The 21,595-nt window shown below is 36.7% G+C and overlaps 2 protein-coding genes and 1 pseudogene across 3 annotated transcripts in view; 2 read left to right on the top strand and 1 right to left on the bottom strand.

Annotated features, from left to right (window-relative positions):
* LOC107699048 (serine/threonine-protein kinase 38-like) overlaps window positions 1-4,053 on the top strand; it is a 7,793-nt gene extending 3,740 nt beyond the window's left edge. For both annotated transcript variants that reach the window (XM_016500211.1, XM_016500212.1), the window contains exons 5-14: window positions 235-318; window positions 419-542; window positions 719-873; window positions 1,022-1,124; window positions 1,558-1,619; window positions 1,696-1,813; window positions 1,944-2,067; window positions 2,276-2,371; window positions 2,569-2,660; window positions 3,536-4,053. In XM_016500211.1, coding sequence (XP_016355697.1) covers window positions 235-318; window positions 419-542; window positions 719-873; window positions 1,022-1,124; window positions 1,558-1,619; window positions 1,696-1,813; window positions 1,944-2,067; window positions 2,276-2,371; window positions 2,569-2,660; window positions 3,536-3,663 — 1,086 coding nt within the window. In that variant the 3' untranslated portion in view covers window positions 3,664-4,053. The remainder of the gene's footprint in view (window positions 1-234; window positions 319-418; window positions 543-718; window positions 874-1,021; window positions 1,125-1,557; window positions 1,620-1,695; window positions 1,814-1,943; window positions 2,068-2,275; window positions 2,372-2,568; window positions 2,661-3,535) is intronic.
* A 1,348-nt stretch (window positions 4,054-5,401) lies between these two features.
* On the top strand, window positions 5,402-20,206 carry gsap (gamma-secretase activating protein). Its single transcript, XM_016500214.1, has 32 exons — window positions 5,402-5,896; window positions 6,058-6,119; window positions 6,399-6,455; window positions 6,669-6,738; window positions 6,870-6,917; window positions 8,178-8,266; window positions 8,383-8,452; window positions 8,589-8,638; window positions 8,737-8,841; window positions 8,957-9,013; window positions 9,103-9,155; window positions 9,270-9,349; window positions 9,462-9,464; window positions 10,318-10,395; window positions 10,475-10,561; window positions 10,706-10,798; window positions 10,968-11,188; window positions 11,277-11,346; window positions 11,429-11,508; window positions 11,638-11,718; window positions 12,421-12,555; window positions 13,416-13,468; window positions 13,714-13,745; window positions 14,491-14,552; window positions 15,224-15,319; window positions 16,097-16,167; window positions 16,260-16,354; window positions 17,308-17,427; window positions 17,720-17,781; window positions 18,428-18,532; window positions 19,172-19,268; window positions 19,370-20,206. Exons 1-32 carry the CDS (start codon window positions 5,815-5,817, stop codon window positions 19,468-19,470), a joined length of 2,565 nt encoding a protein of 854 aa, XP_016355700.1. The 5' UTR covers window positions 5,402-5,814; the 3' UTR covers window positions 19,471-20,206.
* A 51-nt stretch (window positions 20,207-20,257) lies between these two features.
* Window positions 20,258-21,595, bottom strand: part of LOC107699051 (coiled-coil domain-containing protein 146-like) — an 18,943-nt pseudogene continuing 17,605 nt past the window's right edge.

Raw genomic sequence — 21,595 nt, forward strand, 5'->3', positions numbered from 1 at the left:
AGTACTAAAATTTCTAAATATTTTTATTTCAGTTCATTTTTATTTTAGTAATTTTAGTACTTCAACTTATTTCGGTTAGTTTCCAAGGCCACATTTCAATATTTTAATTTTAAGCTTTTCATGTTATATATATATTTATTATTATTATATATATATATATTTATTTTTTTTTTTTTACATTTCATTTCAATCTCAGTCGGTTCTCCAAAAATCCTAATTTTGTGCTGTATTCAGGTGCGCCTGGTTCAGAAAAAGGACACCGGTCACATTTATGCCATGAAGATCCTCAGGAAATCAGACATGTTAGAGAAAGAGCAGGTATGGACTCCATTTAATTCAGCGATCTCAGATAGTCCCCTGTCTGTCATACCGATCCACTGATAATATCTCTCCTCACCTGTATTCCTCCCTGGGGCAGGTGGCTCATATCCGGGCCGAGAGAGATATCCTGGTGGAGGCTGATGGTGCCTGGGTAGTGAAGATGTTCTACAGCTTTCAAGATAAACGCAATCTGTATCTCATCATGGAGTTTCTGCCTGGAGGTGAAGACAGATGAACAAAATGTCACATGTTCTTTACTGATGTAGCAGTTAGGGATTTAGAACTGGAAAAGGCAGTCTGCTCGTAGCAGCACTATGGAAAGTCCTATTTTTAGAGCAGCTGCCCAGAGGCCGTAACTCTTGTGTGTGTGTGTGTGTGTGTGTGTGTGTGTGTTCAGGAGATATGATGACTCTGCTGATGAAGAAAGACACGCTGTCGGAAGAAGCTACGCAGTTCTATATTGCAGAGACTGTCCTGGCCATTGACTCCATTCACCAGCTGGGCTTCATTCACAGAGACATCAAACCTGACAACCTGCTGCTCGACTCACGGGTGGGAATTCGCCTTTATCTCTTATTTACTCGCACACAAAACAATATAACATGGTCACAGTGTTCAACGGAGATGAATGGGTTTATGGAAGGCTATTCTACTGTATGAAACTGAACACCTCATAACATTCTGTCTTTATGATTTGTAGGGCCATGTCAAACTGTCTGATTTTGGCCTCTGCACAGGCTTGAAGAAGGCCCATCGGACTGAATTTTACAGGAACCTCACGCACAACCCTCCCAGTGACTTCTGTGAGTAACCCACATACACAAATTACACAGAGAAACACTTGTTAATACATACAAAAAAATAAAGAAGTCATATAATAAGAAATCAATTTTCCTTGACTATGACTTGCTGTACATATTCAGAACATTTTCCTTCCCAGTCACACTGACATAACAGAAATAGGATAGGATTACCAATAAGGAAAAAAGTTCAGCAAGTCCTTGCTGTTTCTGGCTGTGTGTAGCACCTACTGCTCTGCATATCTTTAAGAAGAATTACAAATATAGCAGCGATCAGCTGAAGATTATTTCAAAAAGGTCCATGATCTTTTCAGTCAGACTATGGCGCAGAAAACTTCATCGACGTTTTAAGTGGATCTGTAGGCAAAATGTTATTTTTTTTATGTAATTAACCAGACAAAATTAACCATATTTGCTCTGTTTCCACCTCCTTTAGCTTTCCAAAACATGAATTCAAAACGGAAAGCAGAAACATGGAAGAAGAACCGAAGACAGCTGGTAGGAGAGTGTTTCTTTATGTTACAAAACAGAAATTTCCTGGTAGTAGTAGTGATTTCATTCCTTTCATATACAGGCATATTCAACCGTCGGTACGCCAGACTATATCGCCCCTGAGGTCTTCATGCAGACGGGCTACAACAAGCTTTGTGACTGGTGGTCTCTTGGAGTGATAATGTACGAGATGTTGATAGGTTAGTACTTTCAGATACTAAACACCAAGTAAACGGGTCATATCAGGCCAGTCCTTTCTTTCTGTAAAAGCATTTTGCTGTAGCCTTTTCCTGTGCTAAAACAGGTGTTTGTTTTGTTTTCCTGTTCCAGGCTACCCACCCTTCTGTTCCGAGACGCCACAGGAAACTTACAGGAAGGTCATGAACTGGCGAGAAACGCTCATTTTCCCCCCTGAAGTCCCCATTTCAGAGAGAGCCAAGGACTTGATCCTTAGGTCAGAGATATTTCCATATATGTAACACAAACCGTATAGAAGAAAGGATTCAATTAACAATTCGGAAAAACAAAACATCACTGGGCTTTTGAGGTTAAAGTGATTGTTTCCCTCAAGTAAAGAGTGCCACCGTTTTCAAAAGATAGCTTTTCATTACTTGAGATCATTTGAAATTTGATCTGACCAAACTGTTTGACTATGTTCTCAGGTATTGCACAGATGCAGAAAACCGGATTGGGTCAGGAAGTGTGGATGAAATCAAATCTCACCCTTTCTTTGAGTCCGTGGACTGGGAGCATATCAGGTACTTCTGCACACACACTTTTCTGTTTCTTGCGTCATCACAGTATCGTCTAGAACTGCAAAATCACTGTTAATAAACAGGACAAATAAAATGTTTATTATGGCAACGTTTATGTAGTCAAGTCTTTTGTGTGTATGATCATAGAGAACCATTGTTTGAAGTTGATAACTGAAATTGAACTGTTTACCTTCTCCCAGAGAGAGACCTGCTGCTATTTCCATTGACATCAAGAGCATCGATGATACGTCCAACTTTGATGACTTTCCAGAGTCAGACATTCTACAGCCAGGTACTGTAAACTGTTTTTGATAATCAACTAAATCTTATGGACATACCATACATAAACAAAAATACACACACTTAAAATAATATTTGAATTTGCATCAAAATTGTGCATCTCCAGATTTAAGGCCTTTTCACACCAGAAACTATATTAGTGTTCACACCACTGGACGATACTGCGGTTATTTTGTCTACCGCGTTAAAGTTGGATAGATTCTGATTTGCTGTCAACTATTTTATCGTTCATGTGATCATTCCTCTGTGTTATTATCGTTAAAGTTGTGGTGTGTACTTTGCTATTTTCTTAGAAATTAGAACCATTTTTAAAACTTAAAGTTATTAAAGTTTTCATCCTTGGTGTGAACGGACCTTTAGTCTGATTCAGTGGCCAAGTTAAGTTTGGTTATTGTTAAGTTTGCTTAATACATTTAAGTTATGGGTTCTTTCGGGAATTTTGTTTTCCAGTTTTTAGAATAGCGGTTTAGGATATATGAGTAAAATAAGATACAAATAAAGTCATATTTAAATATATAAATATTATATATTACATGCTTAATCCTGTAAAATGTACTGATTTATTAAGTAGTGATTGACTTATAATAAATGTACAGACTAAAATGTATCCATACCTTTAGTGCTCAGGGATCAAGCATCTTTAAGAGTCAAAAGTAGTGGCATTCTATTGATGTATGAAGTCTTCCTGGGAAGAGAACCATTATCTGTTGTCTATGACCTTTAGACTCAATACAGACCATGTGCAATGGATATAACACACTTCTTTTACATCTACTCATATACGAACAGATGTAATCCATAAAATAGCTAGATGTATTTCATGTCACTATTTGTTGTTCTGACTGTCCTCTTCACCTCTCATTTCAGTAACAAATGTAACAGAACCAGACTTCAAGTCCAAGGACTGGGTTTTCCTTAACTACACCTACAAACGCTTTGAGGGATTGACACAGCGCGGCACCATCCCCATTTATATGAAGGCAGGCAAGGCGTGAAACTGGCACTGATGGTCTGAAAAAAGAAGGATTAGAATGTAAATGACGATTCAAATGCAGATTTATGCAGATGAAAAGCTTATGCACTGCCGCTTTGTGCTACACAGTAGACCTGTTCTCAGAGGAGTCCCTGGTGACAATAAAAAGGGAAAAAAAAGTATAATATTTATATGGCCAAACATATGGAGAGTCTCTCTTGTCCTGCTGTTCAGCTAAAAGGAGACACAAATGTTGTCCAAATGCTCTTCAATACTGGATCAAACAGGGTCAGAGATAAAAAAAAAAAAAAAAGGGAAGCAGATACATCACTGAAGCCTTACGTTCAGAAAACACAGGATGTTTTAACCTCTTAGGTGACTAAATTGCAATAAAGTTGATTTCTCTCAGTCACTTTTAAGCTTCTTTCCCCAAGGAAGTTGAGAATCTGTATAAACCCAAATGAAACATGTACACTGTTAAGACACACTGTATGATATAGTTAACAACCTGATGCTGAATATTCCCTACAAATGTATTTTGTGTTTTTGTGTAGTTGTTTTAATTTTAATGTATGATTGCAACCTACAGAAACTTGAAGAAGAGTGGAATTAGGGGGTTTTGGTTTCTGTTTATGTCAGTGCCAGTGAGCAGCCAGCCCTCCTCTATCTGTTCCTGTGCATTTCATTCACACAGTGATGTAGTTGATTCATTTTTGTTTGATTGTGAGCATTGTTCACCTATGCAACCATTTTTTTAGTTGTGTTGTAACATGCAAGATGTAGCTTCAATCAGTGGTTTTAAAGGGAAGATAAATAATGCTAAAAACTTGCTCTCCTTTATGTAATCAAGTTTTACAAATCTACAGGGTTTAAAAGGATGCAAATAATCGGCTAAATTTCAAAAACATTTTAGCATATTGTCGGCAAATTAACTTAAGATGATCAAACCTTTAACCAAATAACAACTACTGGTGGTAAACGCCTGAGTGGAGAACACAAATTGGTAAGTGAACTTCCAGTGTATGGCTGTTGTATAAGTTTAGGCGTTTTTGTATATTGAGTATGACACATCGCAGCCAGTAACATCATACAGCATTCCGATTTTCATCCAAATTTAATAGTTTCTTACAAGCTGTCTTAATTGTTGAGGATATTTAGTGACTGGGCACCTGCTGTTGTGCATGACTACACAGTACTGGCCAAATAGGCTGAAAAGAACAAATGCTGTAGCTTGTGTGTAAAAGATTGGTGCTGGGGGGGTGGGGGTCTACTTAATATATTCATTTTTGTTGCTTTGTTATCTGTTTACTTGGTGTACAAATGTAAAAGCAAGAAATAAATGTTAAAAAATATTGAAAGTTTTCACAGACCAATTTGTACAAGTCAATGGAAAGTCAAGCACCCTCTCTAGTGGTGATTTCTATAACTACAAGTTAAGAGACCTAGTACTGATCAGCACAGCAAATTTAGGAGTTTGAGAAAATGGAGTTTACTCAATGCTACTTTTAAAGCGAAAACGTCAGGCTCTTTGAAAACGTTTAACCAAAGTATTTATTTTAATATATGTTAGATTTAAATGCAATAATTTAAATATATAAATAGATCGACATTTTTCTAAATTAATATACATTTGCAGTTATATATAATGAATGCAATAAATAAAATATGTATAAACATAATTCCTCATACAGTAACATTTCACTAGACCTAAGAGTGTGATTTCTGATTGGCTCAACTGTGTTTTGGATCCGCCTTCGTGCTCATATGGCAGATCTTTTGTAAACACCGCAAGTGATGTCGGGATCGGCAGATTCACGGACTTTCGGTTCATTTCGAGTCGAATATGATCGATCGTGATGTTTTTTTAGGTCACAGGGTCAGTCAGCTCGATCATTTCCAACTCCTCGACGCAGTTCGACCGATTCATTTTAAAGAGCCGGTTCAAAAGAACGATTCGTTCTAGTAGTAATACATTTCTAATGATGTTTAGCGCACTGTCTGTGTTCAGCACATCGATAAAGTGGAGCGACTTGTAAGATTTAATATGCAATTTTTCTAAATAGTGTGTTTAGCCAGAAAGTTTGTATGCCGTAAATGACACTGCCGAGGAGTGAAATCAGGTCATTTCCTCAATCTCAGGTCTAGTTAAATCTGTGCAGGACAGATCACACATATGTTGAGATTAAACCCCACTTTCGATACTCAAAAAGATGTTGTGGCAAGCATTTTGGCGAAGGAGGAAAGAGCGAATATAGGTAACTTATGCGGACTTGCTATATTATTGTTTATTTAATAATTACATTATTATTATTATTAATGATATTAACCCAACTGTATTTTTGTTGGTATTGTTAATACGTCGCTGAGGGCATGCTCTTATTGTTTATATAAATGTACTTGTTTAAAATTTGTGCAGGTGTTCTTGAGCCTCGCATTCTGAGTGTGGAGAAAGATGGAGGGGTCGTGTACTCTTGGAGAGTAAGTTTGGCTTGTGTTTCATGCGTCACTTTAATTTGACAGGTCATGCGCGCGACGTTCCATTCATAGCAGCGCAAATGACGCGCGCAGGGACAATCTGTCGCCAGTCTATAGCAAATGAGCACTACATGCCTTACATACAATAGACGCTATAGTAAATGGCTTACATGCAAACTGAATGGATGTCACTGTGTTCACTTCCTGTTATCCTTTCTGCTTCTTTTGACCTTTTAAAAGTTATTTTTTTAAACTTACTGATTTCCCAATCCTTATGTTTAGGGGGCAACAGGAACTACAAGGATTGGGAAATATGATCCTCACAGTACAGAGAATAAGGTACAGAATGGGTAACCATGTTGGAGATGAACATTGGGCCTATGGATATGTAATTCCAATCATATACACATTATTATAAACAGAATATAAATGTACAGTCAAAAATGACAACTTGGGAGTTGTGTATTAAAATAGATGTGAGAATTGTGCATCACTTTCAGTCTTAATGAATTGAACCATGAAATGTTTGTGTTCACAATGAAATGTTCACAGCTCCTCTACACTTTTGACAAGCAAGTGTGTGTCAGCAGCTGCTCTTTAAATAAAGAAGAAACACTCCTGGGTGAGACTACAGGCCAATATAATTTATTTTTAGCATACAAGCAGCATCATTGTATGGGTAATAGTGTTTCATTTGGTTCATTATGGGTTCGAGAAGATGATTACTAATGTGAGATTTTTTTTCTGTGCTAGCGGTCAGCCTATCTCAGTCCACACAGGGAGAAGGCCGCCTTAAACCAGGTACAACACATCATTCATAACAATATATTATTTGCTGTTTTAATAGTTATTCACTGCAGGGCTCAACAGTGCAAGCCTTTTACTCACATTGACTAAAAATAGATGTGAGTGAACTAGAATGTATTTAGGAGCATGTGTGAAGTCCCCACAGGTCTATAAAAAGTCTAAAAATTCATTTTTAAATAAGATTTAAGGTCATAAAAAGTCATAATAAATATCTTAAATGGTATATAAAAGGTCTTATTTATCATTTTAATAAGTATTACATTTGGGGATGAAAAACAGGAATCACCATACAACCAGTGATTATTAAACTTCAAAGGCTATGATTACATTAAATAAATAGGAGTGCTGCTAACTGTAACTGTAAATACAATATATATATATATATATATATATACATACATATGTACACACACACACAAACACAGTTTAAAGTAGGCCTATAAATAATTACATTATTATTAAATACAGTTTAAGCAGAAATATTTAAAAACCTAGATTACTTTTTGCATTTCAATACATTCATTTTGCTTGTAAATGTCTCATTGTATCCCTTTATTGAGAAAAACACATTATTTGATGAATTTTCATTGCACCACTTAAGTTTTTTAATGCACTCCTACATTTAAATTCAAGCCCTCTTTTAGGCCTTTTATTCATATTATAATAATAATAATAATCAGTTTTGTGAGACATTGAGAAATGTTTCTGTATTTATTCAAATGGGCAACTGAATAAATTTGACTGAACACCACTATATCAAATGTCGTAATTTTCAGTTATTAGTTACAGTTTAACATAGTTTTATTTGCCTCTATGGCATGATTGTCACAAGTTCCTGTTTCTGAAATATTTTTATGGTTGAACCATTTGAGGATGAAGAAGTTTCTTTGCAATTTTTTTTACCAATATGCTTTCACTTCTCATATGGGTTGCTGTGGTAGCATCATAGTGAAGTTGATAAAATAAACGTTGCATAAAGATTTCTCCTTTGTGTCTTAAAGAAATCATAATTCTGTCACCAGATACACACAAAGAGTTTAACTGTAGGCCTAATTATTGTTTGGTTTGTTTCGGTTTTAAATTCAAGAGGCATAACATTTATACTAGTTTGCTCATCATAATACAATTAAATAAAAGTGCGTTCACAAAATAGAGAATCTAAATGTATATAAATGAGCTTAGCACAGGCTCGCAGTCACGCTGTCTAGGTTATTCTTTAACTCCTGACATAATTCTGTTTTCTTTCTTCTTTAGTGTCAAAATGTTTAACTCTTCTCATTGAGATACACCCAATCAACAACACAAAGGTCCTGAAGGCGGTGGACTGCACAGTCAAAGTGCAAGTAATGAAAAGCTGTTATGTGAAGCTGGTGATGAAACACACAATACAGAATTCCTTATGAAGGTCCTGCATAAATCACACTGAAATAGTCTGTTATTTCCCATGACCCCTTTCTAGTTTCTTTATCCTAAGACATGCCGGACCACCGTACTGGAGAGTCATTTGCTGTTGGCGGCAGAGGATGGCTGTATGTATTGTGGAAATATTCCAGAAACCATCAATATGCTTTTTTTGCATTGCACTATACCATATTTTGTTCAAGCTACTACTAGTTTGAATATATTTATTGTCATTTATCATGAATGGTTATTTTGTTGCTACAGATGTGGATCAGTACCACATTACTCTGACGAGGCAGGAGGGCTACAGAGTGGTAAGGACTGCTCTTTATATTTTTTTATGATATAAGGATTTATAAAAACCGAATGATGTTCATATGAATGGTAAAAACACATGTACTTGTTCAAACAGGTTATGCAGAATCCTGAGCGTCTGAGCAGAGAGAGAGTGGCAGAGGACTTCATTTGGGTCCAGTGGGACTCGGACACTCAAAGACTCTTCTACCTCACTGCACGGGTCAGGATCTCTTTCACTGTTGCTTGCCCTTATTCCTTTTCTTCTCTGAGTTTTGAAGAAGGAACATGTACATATTTCCAGTATGTGTCAGTTTTTCTTCTTCTCCACCTTATAGGAGAAACACACACTGAAGTGTGTACAGTTTTACCCCGATCGCAACTTTGAAACCGTGGTATACATCTTTGTGTCACATCTAAACTGCCTTATTTTAATAATATGAGGAACTTATTAATTCAAAACAAATGCTTTTATGTGCAACAGTTTGAGCTTCCACTGGAGATGACCAGCGTTTCTTCTGTAACTTCTTCTGTGAGGTCAGTGACTTAATTCATTTGACATGCAAAACAGCTCATAATACATACAAACATAATCATATGATTGTAAAAACCCCGTGTAAAAAGAATAAAGCAGTGTCTGTGGTTTTACAGGTTTGTTAACTTTGGGTACGATCACTATCAGGACATGAAGGACGAGGGTCTCAGGTTAGAGGTGTTCACCAGCCAAACAGGCAAGTTATTTAGCATGTGCTCTTCAATATGAAATCATACTGTGAAACACTGAAATATTTGCTCCATATTTACTTATGTGTTTTTTCATTTTTCTAACTTATCATGGGATAGAGAGTAAGTTTATATTTTCTCCGCTTTTTCACATGTATTGACTTAACCATAATCAACATGCTTCACATTGTTGATACTGTAGTTTATAAGCTGCCATATAATTGCAAAAGCAATTCCTGAAATCATCTACGATAAATTGCCAAAAGGCACCGTATGCTGTAAATCGCCTACATGATTTCTACTGATCTGCATTTCAGCGATTTTGGCTTTATGAGCTTCCACTGGAGATGACCAGCGTTTCTTCTGTAACTTCTTCTGTGAGGTCAGTGACTTAATTCATTTGACATGCAAAACAGCTCATAATACATACAAACATAATCATATGATTGTAAAAACCCCGTGTAAAAAGAATAAAGCAGTGTCTGTGGTTTTACAGGTTTGTTAACTTTGGGTACGATCACTATCAGGACATGAAGGACGAGGGTCTCAGGTTAGAGGTGTTCACCAGCCAAACAGGCAAGTTATTTAGCATGTGCTCTTCAATATGAAATCATACTGTGAAACACTGAAATATTTGCTCCATATTTACTTATGTGTTTTTTCATTTTTCTAACTTATCATGGGATAGAGAGTAAGTTTATATTTTCTCCGCTTTTTCACATGTATTGACTTAACCATAATCAACATGCTTCACATTGTTGATACTGTAGTTTATAAGCTGCCATATAATTGCAAAAGCAATTCCTGAAATCATCTACGATAAATTGCCAAAAGGCACCGTATGCTGTAAATCGCCTACATGATTTCTACTGATCTGCATTTCAGCGATTTTGGCTTTAATTTTGTGTTTGTATGTAATTAATTTGATTTGAATTGATGTAAGTTCCTGTTCTGAATCTCTGGATGCCTTGAACAGGAACCATGTGTGTGTGCTACAGCCATCCAGTGCACTGGCATAAGGACGCCACCTACACTATTGCATTTGTGCACAGAGGTACAAAATGTCATGCTGCAGTGATATAAACATTCACACAGATCATTATATAAAGCATTAATTAGATTCTCTCTGATAGGTTGCAGTAAGACGTTCACTGTGTCTCTAGAGAAAGGCTCTGCACCTGCTAATTTGCCAACCGTCCATCCTATCTTCATTCATCTGGGTTAGTACAGCCATCATCTCTCACTCAGCCCACAGAAATCCATCCAACCCAGTCTTTAATTCGCTCACATACAGTACATGGAAAATCGTTCATCTGAAATAGTGTCATGGGTTATTTTCTCACTTGATGTTTTATTCATTTCAGATTATTATATAGTGGTTTACCTGGCTGATCATTTCCTGCACCTCATCAACTGCAGACAACAAGACCTGCTCTGCTACAGTCTTTTCCTGTCAGGTAAGGCCTAATATTTTGTTTTGTGTGTTGTTTTGTTTTGTTTTGCTGCTCGATGTAAATTCTATATTTAACATGTATTTAGTATGATTTTAACTTTAATTTGAAATACAATCACTTAAACAATATTGTGTTTTCTGTGTGTATTACCTTACTCTGTGCTTTCTCACAGGGGCAGATGGTCACATTGAAGCCCTGGGTTTGGGCAGAGAGGTTGTGAGTGTGTCTGGAAGCAGGCTGCTTGATGTCCGAGCTGGCACGATGTTCACCATGGAGCTCAACCCTGACTTTCTGCTTGAGCTTCTCAGTTCAGGCAGGCCTGAGGCCCAGCGGCTTGCTGCTCTGCACTGCATGCTGGTCTACCTGCAGCCAAATCCTGTGATAGAACTCAAGGTGAGCGAGAAAGAGAGATTAGTTTTGTAATGAGGATATGTGCTAAAAAATTCACCCTAATATGATTCTCATTTCTCTCTTGTTCCAGATTATAAACTGGATCAGTGAGAATGTTATGAGCTTTGATGCTTTTGATCAGATTCAGGAATTTATTCTAGGTGAGTGCTTCTGTTCATGTGGGCTATGTCTGTTTTGCATTCAAAACGAGTATTAGAAATAACAGTATAACTCTCATTTCAGCCACCCTGTACAGAATAAGCTACCAGCAGTGTGTGAGCCTAGATAAATTGTTACCGTACTCCTGTGTGTTCGAGAAGAAGGTAAACAATTTGCTGTACTTCTTTTAAAGGTGCACAGAGTACTTTCCACATTACTTATTTTAAAATATTTTCTGTGAATATTAATCTGTTTAATGTAAACTTGAAAGAAGGCGTTGTCTTGTTTTCTAGGAGCTTCCTGTGGCTCTGACAGCAATCCCTAGGGTAAAATGCACCCCTGAACTGCTCTGTCAACCAATAATTAAAGGGAAGGTAAGAAATACTCCAGAATCTATATGCATTCATATATTTAATGAAATAGTCTTTGCGTGATGAACAGGGGGACATTTTTAAAATTAGACAGTATTTCAAACAGATGCTGCAAATGTGTTCATGTTTTTAATTTAGCTGTTAAGATTACCATCGTTTGAATTTAAAGTCAACTTTGACATTAAAATTGATCTGATTTACTTGTTACATGTTACTGAACATTGTGCACGGTTCATGTATAGTGTGTCACATTACAGATATTAAATGGGCTGACAAATACATTTCTAGAGCAGCAGTTTATTTTCTAAACACTAGGTGGCAGAAGAAACAGTGGCAGATCAGTACTAGTGCATAGACTGAAACAGACAAAGCGGAATCCATATCTAATTCATTAAATCTGCTTGGGAGAGGTGTTAGAGGGAAACATAGCAACAGGAAATGTTTGAGTTGTGAAACAGATTTCAACTGTCAACTGAAACCAAAAAATTGATAGATCAGAATAAAATTGTGAAACCCCTACTGAAACATTTGCCAGGGCTTCAGTCCAGATCAATCACTAAGACGCACTTAATTTGTCAAAAGGGTACAGTGACTTATGTGCTTCACGGCTTCATTTATGAAAAATCTGTTTTGCAAATCTTCTTTTGTGATAATGTAATTGCATTTTGTTATTGAGGTAATAATTTTGGTTCTCGTGGGTTAAAGCCTAAAAGCCTGCAGGGTTACTGGGAGGAGCTACAGCTTGTCTTGGACAGGATGAGGTACTTTGAGGCGGTACCGAGCCCACGCTTCAGGACCAGTCTGATTAAAGAGGACTGGGACAGATTTCAGGCTGCTATGGTAAGCACTAGGACCACACATTACGCATCAGGACTGAAGAGACCCAGAATCTATATTAAAAGTTAATAAAATTTGTTAAAATATTTATTTAATTTGGTTAAAAAGTTCAATTCTGTTCTGGGATTTGTATAAACGGATTGGAAGTGGTTGGAGCCACAGCACAAGTGTCCATTTCACACACACATTCACAAAAGTCCCTAGTGGAGCATGCATTACTCAGTAAATAGAGAAAGTTCTTTACGGATAATTTATTTCTAAATCAAACCCAGATGAGATGTTTAACAAAAGTCATTTGCATTCTTTTTTATGGTGAAATTAAATCATCACTGAAGCTCAAAAAATTTTATATTACTCACGGTTGAAAAACCGTCATTTATAGAAAATGTGAACATCTGAAGACTGCAGGCTTGTGTCAAAAACATCTTTATGGCCATATTGGGAATGTTTTATTATTGAATTACAGCACATTTGTATGATTTTATTTATTTATTTTTTTTTAGAGGTTTGAGAAATATAAAATTCAAACAAATTGCAGAACCCAATAATTACACATTATTATGACTTTGTTCCTTAAAAAAGTAACTGGATACACATGTAACCACAAAAAAAAAAAAGATTATATATTTTAATAGTTTTATTTATTGCCAGCACTAGTTATAATATATTTAATGATTATGTTGCTACATAAATATATATTTATACATTTTATAAATTTATAATATTATATGCAGTATATATAAAATATACAAATATTAATTATTGATAATCAAAATATGACTGGCATGATATATTGACTGGTGAGCACCTAGGACTATGCTACAACTATCCGTTTAATAATATCATATTTGTTATTACTGCAGAACTCAGAGAAGAAAAAATCTCGTCGTCGCCAAATTGAGGAGAACACAAAAAAGTGGGTGGAGTTCGGCATGCGCCAAACATTATGTGTGCGTGAGTGTGCATGGAGACTGAGTGTGCAAGAACAGCATGTTACAAAACAAAACAGAGTGTCATTCCATGCAAAAGCAAACTAACCCTTATATGAATAAGTTGAACCTCTTTAAAACAAGACAATATTTACTTTTGCTGTTTTGCTGTTAATGTTTGATGAGGCCTAGGGGTGAAATGTCTCTTTTCCGGTTTGTTTCTTACATGCAGAGTTCTGTCCATGGTGGACACTTGGCGTTTGGGTAAGAGAAATGAAAGGACACTTGTGAGATTATTTATCCCTGATCAAATCCTGGAAATATTTCAAACTTTCATGGAAAGTCCCAGCGACTGTAGTTTCAGGATCACATTCTCTGGTTTGAATTTAATCAGTCTCTGGGTTTATGTGTAGTTAATCATGCACCTCTTTAGATACGAGGGAAATGGGAGAAGGAACCTCCTTCCTACTCAAAACACACACACACACACACACACACACATAAAACAAATCAATGTGTTATCTTGTGTTAGTCAGAATACCTTTCAGTGCTGATGTTTTTTTTTTTTCACTTAGAGCTTGTCATTCACCCAACAGCTTGTTTTTCAGTTCCTATAAAGATAATAGAAATGTGTAGAATTATTAAGGTCGTTCAGCATTGTCTGACAGGACTTTTATTTGGATAGTTCAGGAAGATTGAAAACTCTGTCATCATTTACGGATACTCGTCTTGCTCATGTTTTATGACTTTCTTCTGTGAAACACAAAAGAAGATATTTTGCAGAATGCTAACGCTGCTCTTTTCCATGCAACAGAATCATATAATGAACAAAAAAAGTCTGAATGTGCACTAGTGAGAATGAGATTTGAGAGCTACGGATGAGGGAAGGGCTTTTGTGTTCCACAGAAAAATGAAAGCTATATGGGTTTGTAACAACATTGGGTGAGTAAATGATGACAGGTTTGTGTAAACTAAACCTTAAACTCTCACTTTCTTTCGGTCCTTCCAGATAAGCGTGTAGTTCCACTGTTTCAAGAGGAAGACCAACAGCAGAGGGTGCTGGTGGGTCTGGTGAGTAGTGGACCTTTGAGTTGTCAATCATCTAGCAGTGGTCAGCTGTAACTCTCCACAAAAAATATGTAGATATGCCATCAAAGCAGCTGAAATCAGAGAGAATAGAGGACAAGTGCAGACAATTCTAGACCATTATACAAACCTTGACAATGACAGCGAGGATGAACGTGCTAATCATAAACAGAGGGCCTGACTCTGCCCTCTCACAGAGACTTTTCTTAAAATGTTCTTGTGACTGTAGTAGTCCTCAAGATTTATTATTTTTATACGGACCACCCACTCCAAATCTAACGAGGATCGAATGCGAGAACATATAAAAAGTAAGTCATTCTTGAAATCATCTATTTGGATAAATCCATTGATGATTTAATTTAATTTAAAATTATATATTTATCATTTATAGTACAGCTTTCTGGAATGCATGATTCTGATTGGTCAATGGTTCTGACTGGTCATTCTGCAGTCAAATTTCTTTATATGATGACTGCTAAACTGCATAATTGAATCTCGTTCCAAGCAACCAATTTCCTTAATAGCTGTATTATATTCATGTCTCTTGGATCACTTGGTAGTCTTTTTTATTGCAAATAGCTATATGTATTATTTTGAACAATTTCAATAATGTTTTAGATTATTTTATATTATTATTAAATATATTTCTTTTTCAGATGGTGGACAAACTCAGAGAACACTTAAACAGACATTTGTCACGACTGGGGAAGAAAAAGATAGATTTGCTGGTGGTGAATTATGCTGCAAAGCTGGTATGTGTTTGTACTCTTGCATCATTATGCCAGAGATCTCTTGCTGCACATGTTAGTAATTGGCAGCTGTGGGACAAATCTCCTTTGTCGACACAGAACGAAGCTGCACCTTAAGCAAAGCGCCCTTTTTTGAGTATTTGAAGTGTTTTAAATCTGTCACTAGATCAACTGATTAGTCTATTTTGTGATTAGATTATAAATTGTGGACCAAAATTAGTCTTTAAATGTGCACAGGGCAGCAACCTTCTATCTTACAGTGTGCACTTGGTCCTAGAGTGATAAACTCTTGTCCTTATGCCAAAACACAGTTATCTCCCTCCCGCCTGGAGGATTGGAACAAACCCCCATAATGTACTACTCTCCTATTACGTCAAGAATAGTTCAAGATATGCACTTTATATCCGTTTCCACCAAACTGTCTCTGGATCGAGCCCGTTCAGGAGACCAGAGGGGAAGCAGACATTTAGTGGCTTCCTGTTTTCAGACCAGGGCGAGCATGAGGATGTGAGAACCCATGCGTGATCTGCCTAGCATAAGCGCATACTGGAGTTAGTGAGCTTGCTCAAGTGAATCTAAAGTGAGCAGGGGTGGTGCTCGTGAATTTGTGCACACATTGAAAACAGGAAGGGAAAGTGAGTCAGATTGTCCAGTACACTCTCTGACAGCTGTCATTTTGACAGATTCGTAGTAATTTCATAGAGGATGGGTGTTGTCTTGAATATGCCATTTGTAGTAATATATGTATTTTTGTAATATATGACCGTGTTCTCTGTTCAGCTGGAACTGGTCTGGCATGTGTTGGAATTGATGTGGCAGAAGCTGAAGTTGGGCCCCTGGGTGCTCTGCATGTATGTGTACCTGTCCATGTTTTACTTCCTCTTTGGCAGGGAATGAGAGTGCTTGATTTCTTGAATCTAAAGCCTTCAATTCTCTGTTTTAGTAAGCAGCAGGGCAGTTCAGAAGAGTGGGCGATGTTTCATGTGATGTTTCGCATTCTGGAAGCAACTAAAGGGCTCTGTCTCCCCCTCCCTCCAGGTAAGAGGAAGCCTGACTGAGACAATCTGAGAACACTTAGAAAACAGTTCCAAATCCTAATGAGCTGCCTTTTTGTCTACTACCTGCCTATTAAGACAGAATCCTAACTGAACCTTTTGAGTTACTATTTGGAATGCTCTACATGGGCAGCAACTCACACAAATATCTCTCCTTACATGAAGAGACTGAACTCACAATTGATTCCAGTAGAGTTTGACATTAGCATTTCTCAGCATTTAATGAAATAAAAGTATATTATATATATATATATATATATATATATATATCTATATGAAATCACATTGTCTGAGTAGGTACTATGTTTGATTTGAAACTTACTTCACGACTTTCTATGTACATTCTATGTAGTATAAATGTATGTAGTATGAATGAAATTCAAACGCACTACATTTGTCATGGGACCAATGGTATCACTTTGTGTGTTGGGTCACAAAAATTAGATTTTTGCATTACATTTTTAGCATAAATTAAGCGTCTTCAACAGCCTTCTTGTTGGGAGCATGTTCATGCTATTTAGTTAGGCTGCTGTTTTTTCTTTCCATGTTTAGACATATTTAGACTTGTTTAATGATGCCAAAGGGAAAAACGGAATCTTTAGTTCTCCCATGGCTGACCAAAGACATTTGAACCCTCTGAAGATTAATCAAAAGAGCATCTCTCCAAAATCCAAATCAATCCCATGTAGTTTAGCTATTGGGTGTGTCTGATTTTCTATGACCCAGTGAGGGAAAAAAGCTGTTTCTGAAATCTGAAGTGTGCCAGATCTATCTGGGTGGATCCACTCTTTGACACAAATGCTTTGGCCTGGGCTCAGGCCTGCCTGGAAGGCGATTAGTAGTGGAGTCGTTGACCCAGTGCTTCAGTTCTGTCTACTCTATCCATCACAAAACTGGTTAAATTGCTTAAGTGGCTCATTATGTGTGCATTTTTAGGTTATTCTACACTGTTAAGTGTGCTCGGAGTCCGTTGTCTCCCACAGCACACTTTTCTCCAGTATGTGGACCACGGCCTTCTTCAGCTCACAGAACCATTTGTTTCACGCCTTATGACAGGTACTAATTTAAACACACATTTTAATATACCCTGTTCTGAAAGCTGTCCATTTATATATTGAGTACATACATAAAGTACTTAGACTTTATGAACTCCTGTGCTTTCCTACAGCATATTCTTGGTCACCACATTAAGGTCTCCAATAGGCAAAAACTTATCCCTGACCTGGAGAAAATGAATTAGATTAATTATTCACATTATTAAAGAAATATGGTCATTTAGGAGCCAGTGTTTTATTTTAAGTACAATGTTATGTTCTCTCACTCGTTCTGTCTATCTACCTCATGACAGACTTGGATAACAGTGATGCCAATGAGCAGTTGAAGTTTAGTATTCTGAAAAGACTTCCTGAGGTAAGTTCCCTACTTAACTCTTCTCTTGAAATCTGTCTTATGGAGTCCAACCCCTGCCTCACTTCTCACTCAGAGCTTGAAGCTGCTTTTGTAGATACCAGAATCAATCCTGTGTAAAAGAAAAGGAATGTAAGCATGTTTGTGGTCATGTGTAGGGTCACAGCATGTGCTTGGGCTCCAGTCTTTTTTGCCAATTTTGCAAGCCAATTTCTCCCTTGCTGATTAGTCCTGCTGAGTTCTATGGTAGTGCACTCATCCATTATTGATTTCCCACGTCTTCCCCTTGTTTTGGAAACATTTTGGTTCCTAGTGTTATTGTAAATGTTTCATCAGTGCAAGTTATTCCAAATAATCAAACTTTTCTTCAGAATCTATCATCAAAATAGATGATACTCTTTCTCTGGGATGGGAAAATGTTAAACAATAGCCAAATAGTTGTAGTTATAGTAATGCAGCTTTCCTAAAATGTTGACAAGAGTTAATACAGTATTTTAATGGCAGTGGCAGATAATACTAATGTTAATCCAATCAATTCCCAACGTCCCACCCAACATTTTTGCTTAACGAATATTCTATTTGAATCACGAAAAGTCACATTACAGGTTGTGAATGACCTTTCATGTTGCCTTCATGTTTTTGTAATTAGCATATGGAGCAGAAAGTGAGCCAGCAGTGGGATCACCCCATCACTTCTGCATGCATCTCCAGAGAATATGTCAGGACTCTGCTGGAAAAATACTCAGAGAACAGGGTGAGTATGGCAGGGGGCAGGCCCGGTTCAGAACCAGAACCAAATTATGAAAGGCTTATAGCCTATTATGGCCTATAGCCTAGAAAGCGTGCAAAGAAATTACTCACAAGCGTGCAGAATTCAGCACTGAACAAAAACACTGGCGTTTTGAGCGGTAAGTGGACCCTGACTAACTTAAACACTTCTGATTGGTCATTGTGTTTAAGAAATCAACTGATTTGGCTATGATTGGCTACTTTATTCAATGCTACAAAACACGTTGTAAATAGAAACCTTTGATGCTCTTCAGAACTCAAACACAAATACACTGGAGCATTTGTCAGTTTCACCAGTATGCTATTACTACAGTTTGAGTTGAGGGAGCTTTTGGTTTCATTTGAGGCTTTCTTTTTTTTAGAAAAACACTACGGCATAAAACTGGTATAAATATCTGCCAAACAGCTGAAAATAATACTTGGATGAAACAGCTTATTAGATTAGACGCTGAATTAAATATTACAACTGCGGTTTAGATGTTCAGTTCTTAATCGACAAAGAATCAAGTGTTTTGATTCTTAGGAAACCGAATCATGGACTTGGCTCTTTGATCAGAACAAATGTTCCCACATTTACCAGCTAAACGCATGATATTTCTTTTAGGACTCTGCACTCTTGGACTATGGCAAGTCATGTTCCTATCCTGATTTCCTGCCCCTAAACTACCTCACCAAGATTCTCTGGAACAGGGAGGAACAAGGTACACGGTTTCAGAGATGGCGTTATTCATAAAATATGTTATAGGATTGTAAATGTTGCCATTTACTGTAAGGTAATAATAGTGTGGGTGTTGTATTTTAGCTCAGAACCCTTTTGAAGAGGAGGAGAATGTGGATGTCAGGTTTGTGGAGGAGATGGCCTTGAAGCAGACACAGATCAAGCTGGGCTTCGAAGTCAAGTAAAAACAGCCCAGTACAAATGGTTAAAGTGGTAAAAAGGGAAACAAGGAAAAAATTCTGAGAAATTAGGGGGAAAAAAGTGCCACCTGGCCAAAGAAAAAAGCTTGATTTATTCGGGTGAATGTAGTAATGTACAGAAATCTCAATGTTAGTGACATCTTACTAAAAACTGAAGCCCAAAGTCATGCTGTTGACCAAAGATTATTTCCTGGCTGCCAGTCTGCTCTTTAATTATCATATTTTAGTACCCAGATGGACACGTACTGACTCTACTGATGCCAATACGTATGGGGAATATTATGCACTTTTCTATACACACAGATGCGATGGAACAGCACCAACAAAAAAAACATTTTTCCCGCAGATGTTATATGGGGTCAAATGGGTACATTTGTGAATATTTCACAAACAAGAAATAAAAAAATAATATATTCATTATACTCTTCATGCTTAGTTTTTATATTCTACAAAATAAGATGCTTCTTGTCGATAGCAATTTCCTGAAAGGTTATTTTATATTGCTGCTATTGTATGTTTGCAATTATACTGTTTAGCCTGTAAGGCATGCTATTCACTTTGCAGCTGTGTTTAGATGGTTATTGGTTACTTTTCTGTAAAGCACTTTGAGCTATTACGTGTATGAAAACCACACTATTAATGAAGTTGATTAAGATATAGTTGTGCCAAGATCAGGGGTTGGTGAAATGCTAAAGTATAAAACCATCCAAATGATTTGGCTATAAATTGGCCATGCAATCATTAAGCAAATCATTTTTCTTGCCTCCAAATATTTTTGCAAATGTAATTATAAAATACTAAAAATTGTTTCTCTTCAACATTCTGAATTTATTACACATAAAAAAAAAACACAAAATGGGACTTAAAAATTAGCATTAGTATTTTTCAATTTTTGATTAAATTTTTGATTGTTCATATTTTATTTTAAATTTAAATTGTGTCTAGTCCGCATTCCCATATATTTTCGAATGGGGCCTGTGCATATGTATGTATATGTATTTATATGTATACACTGTGGGATGCTCAATAATTAATGTTTTTTTTATGTGAAAAAACATACTTTCATAATAATCTTTGTGATATCAAATGAGAAAACAATTCCATAGGATGTCCCTTTAAGTTCTGTAATGAATTTCTCTGTATGATTCAGCTCTGCATGGCTCCAGAGGGCATAGCATCATGTGTAACTCCTCTCCCACCCCTCAGCTCTGGCAGATATCTAAAGAAACTGTCTGAATTCCCAGCATTTTGCCAGAAGGAGCCTCACTGGGCTGCTAAGCATAGAAATTAGGCCCAAAAGACAAACAAGTCTTATGTTAGCATTACTAGTTCTGAGGAAATGGACAAGATTCCTCAGGAATGGGGGCACATCTGGACTTTTATTTTTGTATCTGTAAGCATCATGATTTTGCAGACTCACTCTAGATCTCAATGGGTTTGTACTTTGGTTTGCAGATGTGGCGAATATTGGCACCGGGTTCAGGTGGGTTTAAAGGGGACCAGGGCTCCGTAGTGTTTGGGCACCGGCAAAGGATCGTCAATGGGGATGTAAGCATTGGGTCGAAGCTCAGCCGTGGTGTAAACACCGTTTGGAAGCTGGTTCCACTCGTCTTCCTCAGCCAGCTAACAAACACAAACATAAGAATACTTCAGTATCACACAAACCTGATGTTAATAGGTGGTTTAAATATTTACCTAAATATTTCAATTAAAGTACGATTCAAAACAGAGAGACATCTGTGCTTTAGCACCGACCTGATCCAACACCACTGCCCTTATAATAGTAGAATGAATTTAAATACACCAATCATGACTGAGATTCTCTATAAGGACAAATCTCATTAAAGCACGTCTTGGTCCCTTCATGCTAAAATCAATCAAAAGTTATATTTTCCTTGAGGACATTTTTATGATTTTTTTTTTTTCACTGTGTAATTATTGTACATTTCCTTTACAAATTCCCATTACTGAAATGTGTCTGGAAATTAAATAATAAATAATTATTTTGAACGGTGATTCTTATTACATTCTAAATACTGTAATGCAGTGACAAATTATACAATAATTAAAAAAAAATAAACATAAATATTACTATAACACACACACATAT

This window comes from Sinocyclocheilus anshuiensis, unplaced genomic scaffold (assembly GCF_001515605.1).
Source record: "Sinocyclocheilus anshuiensis isolate Anshui unplaced genomic scaffold, SAMN03320099.WGS_v1.1 scaffold346, whole genome shotgun sequence".
Classification (NCBI taxonomy): domain Eukaryota; kingdom Metazoa; phylum Chordata; class Actinopteri; order Cypriniformes; family Cyprinidae; genus Sinocyclocheilus; species Sinocyclocheilus anshuiensis.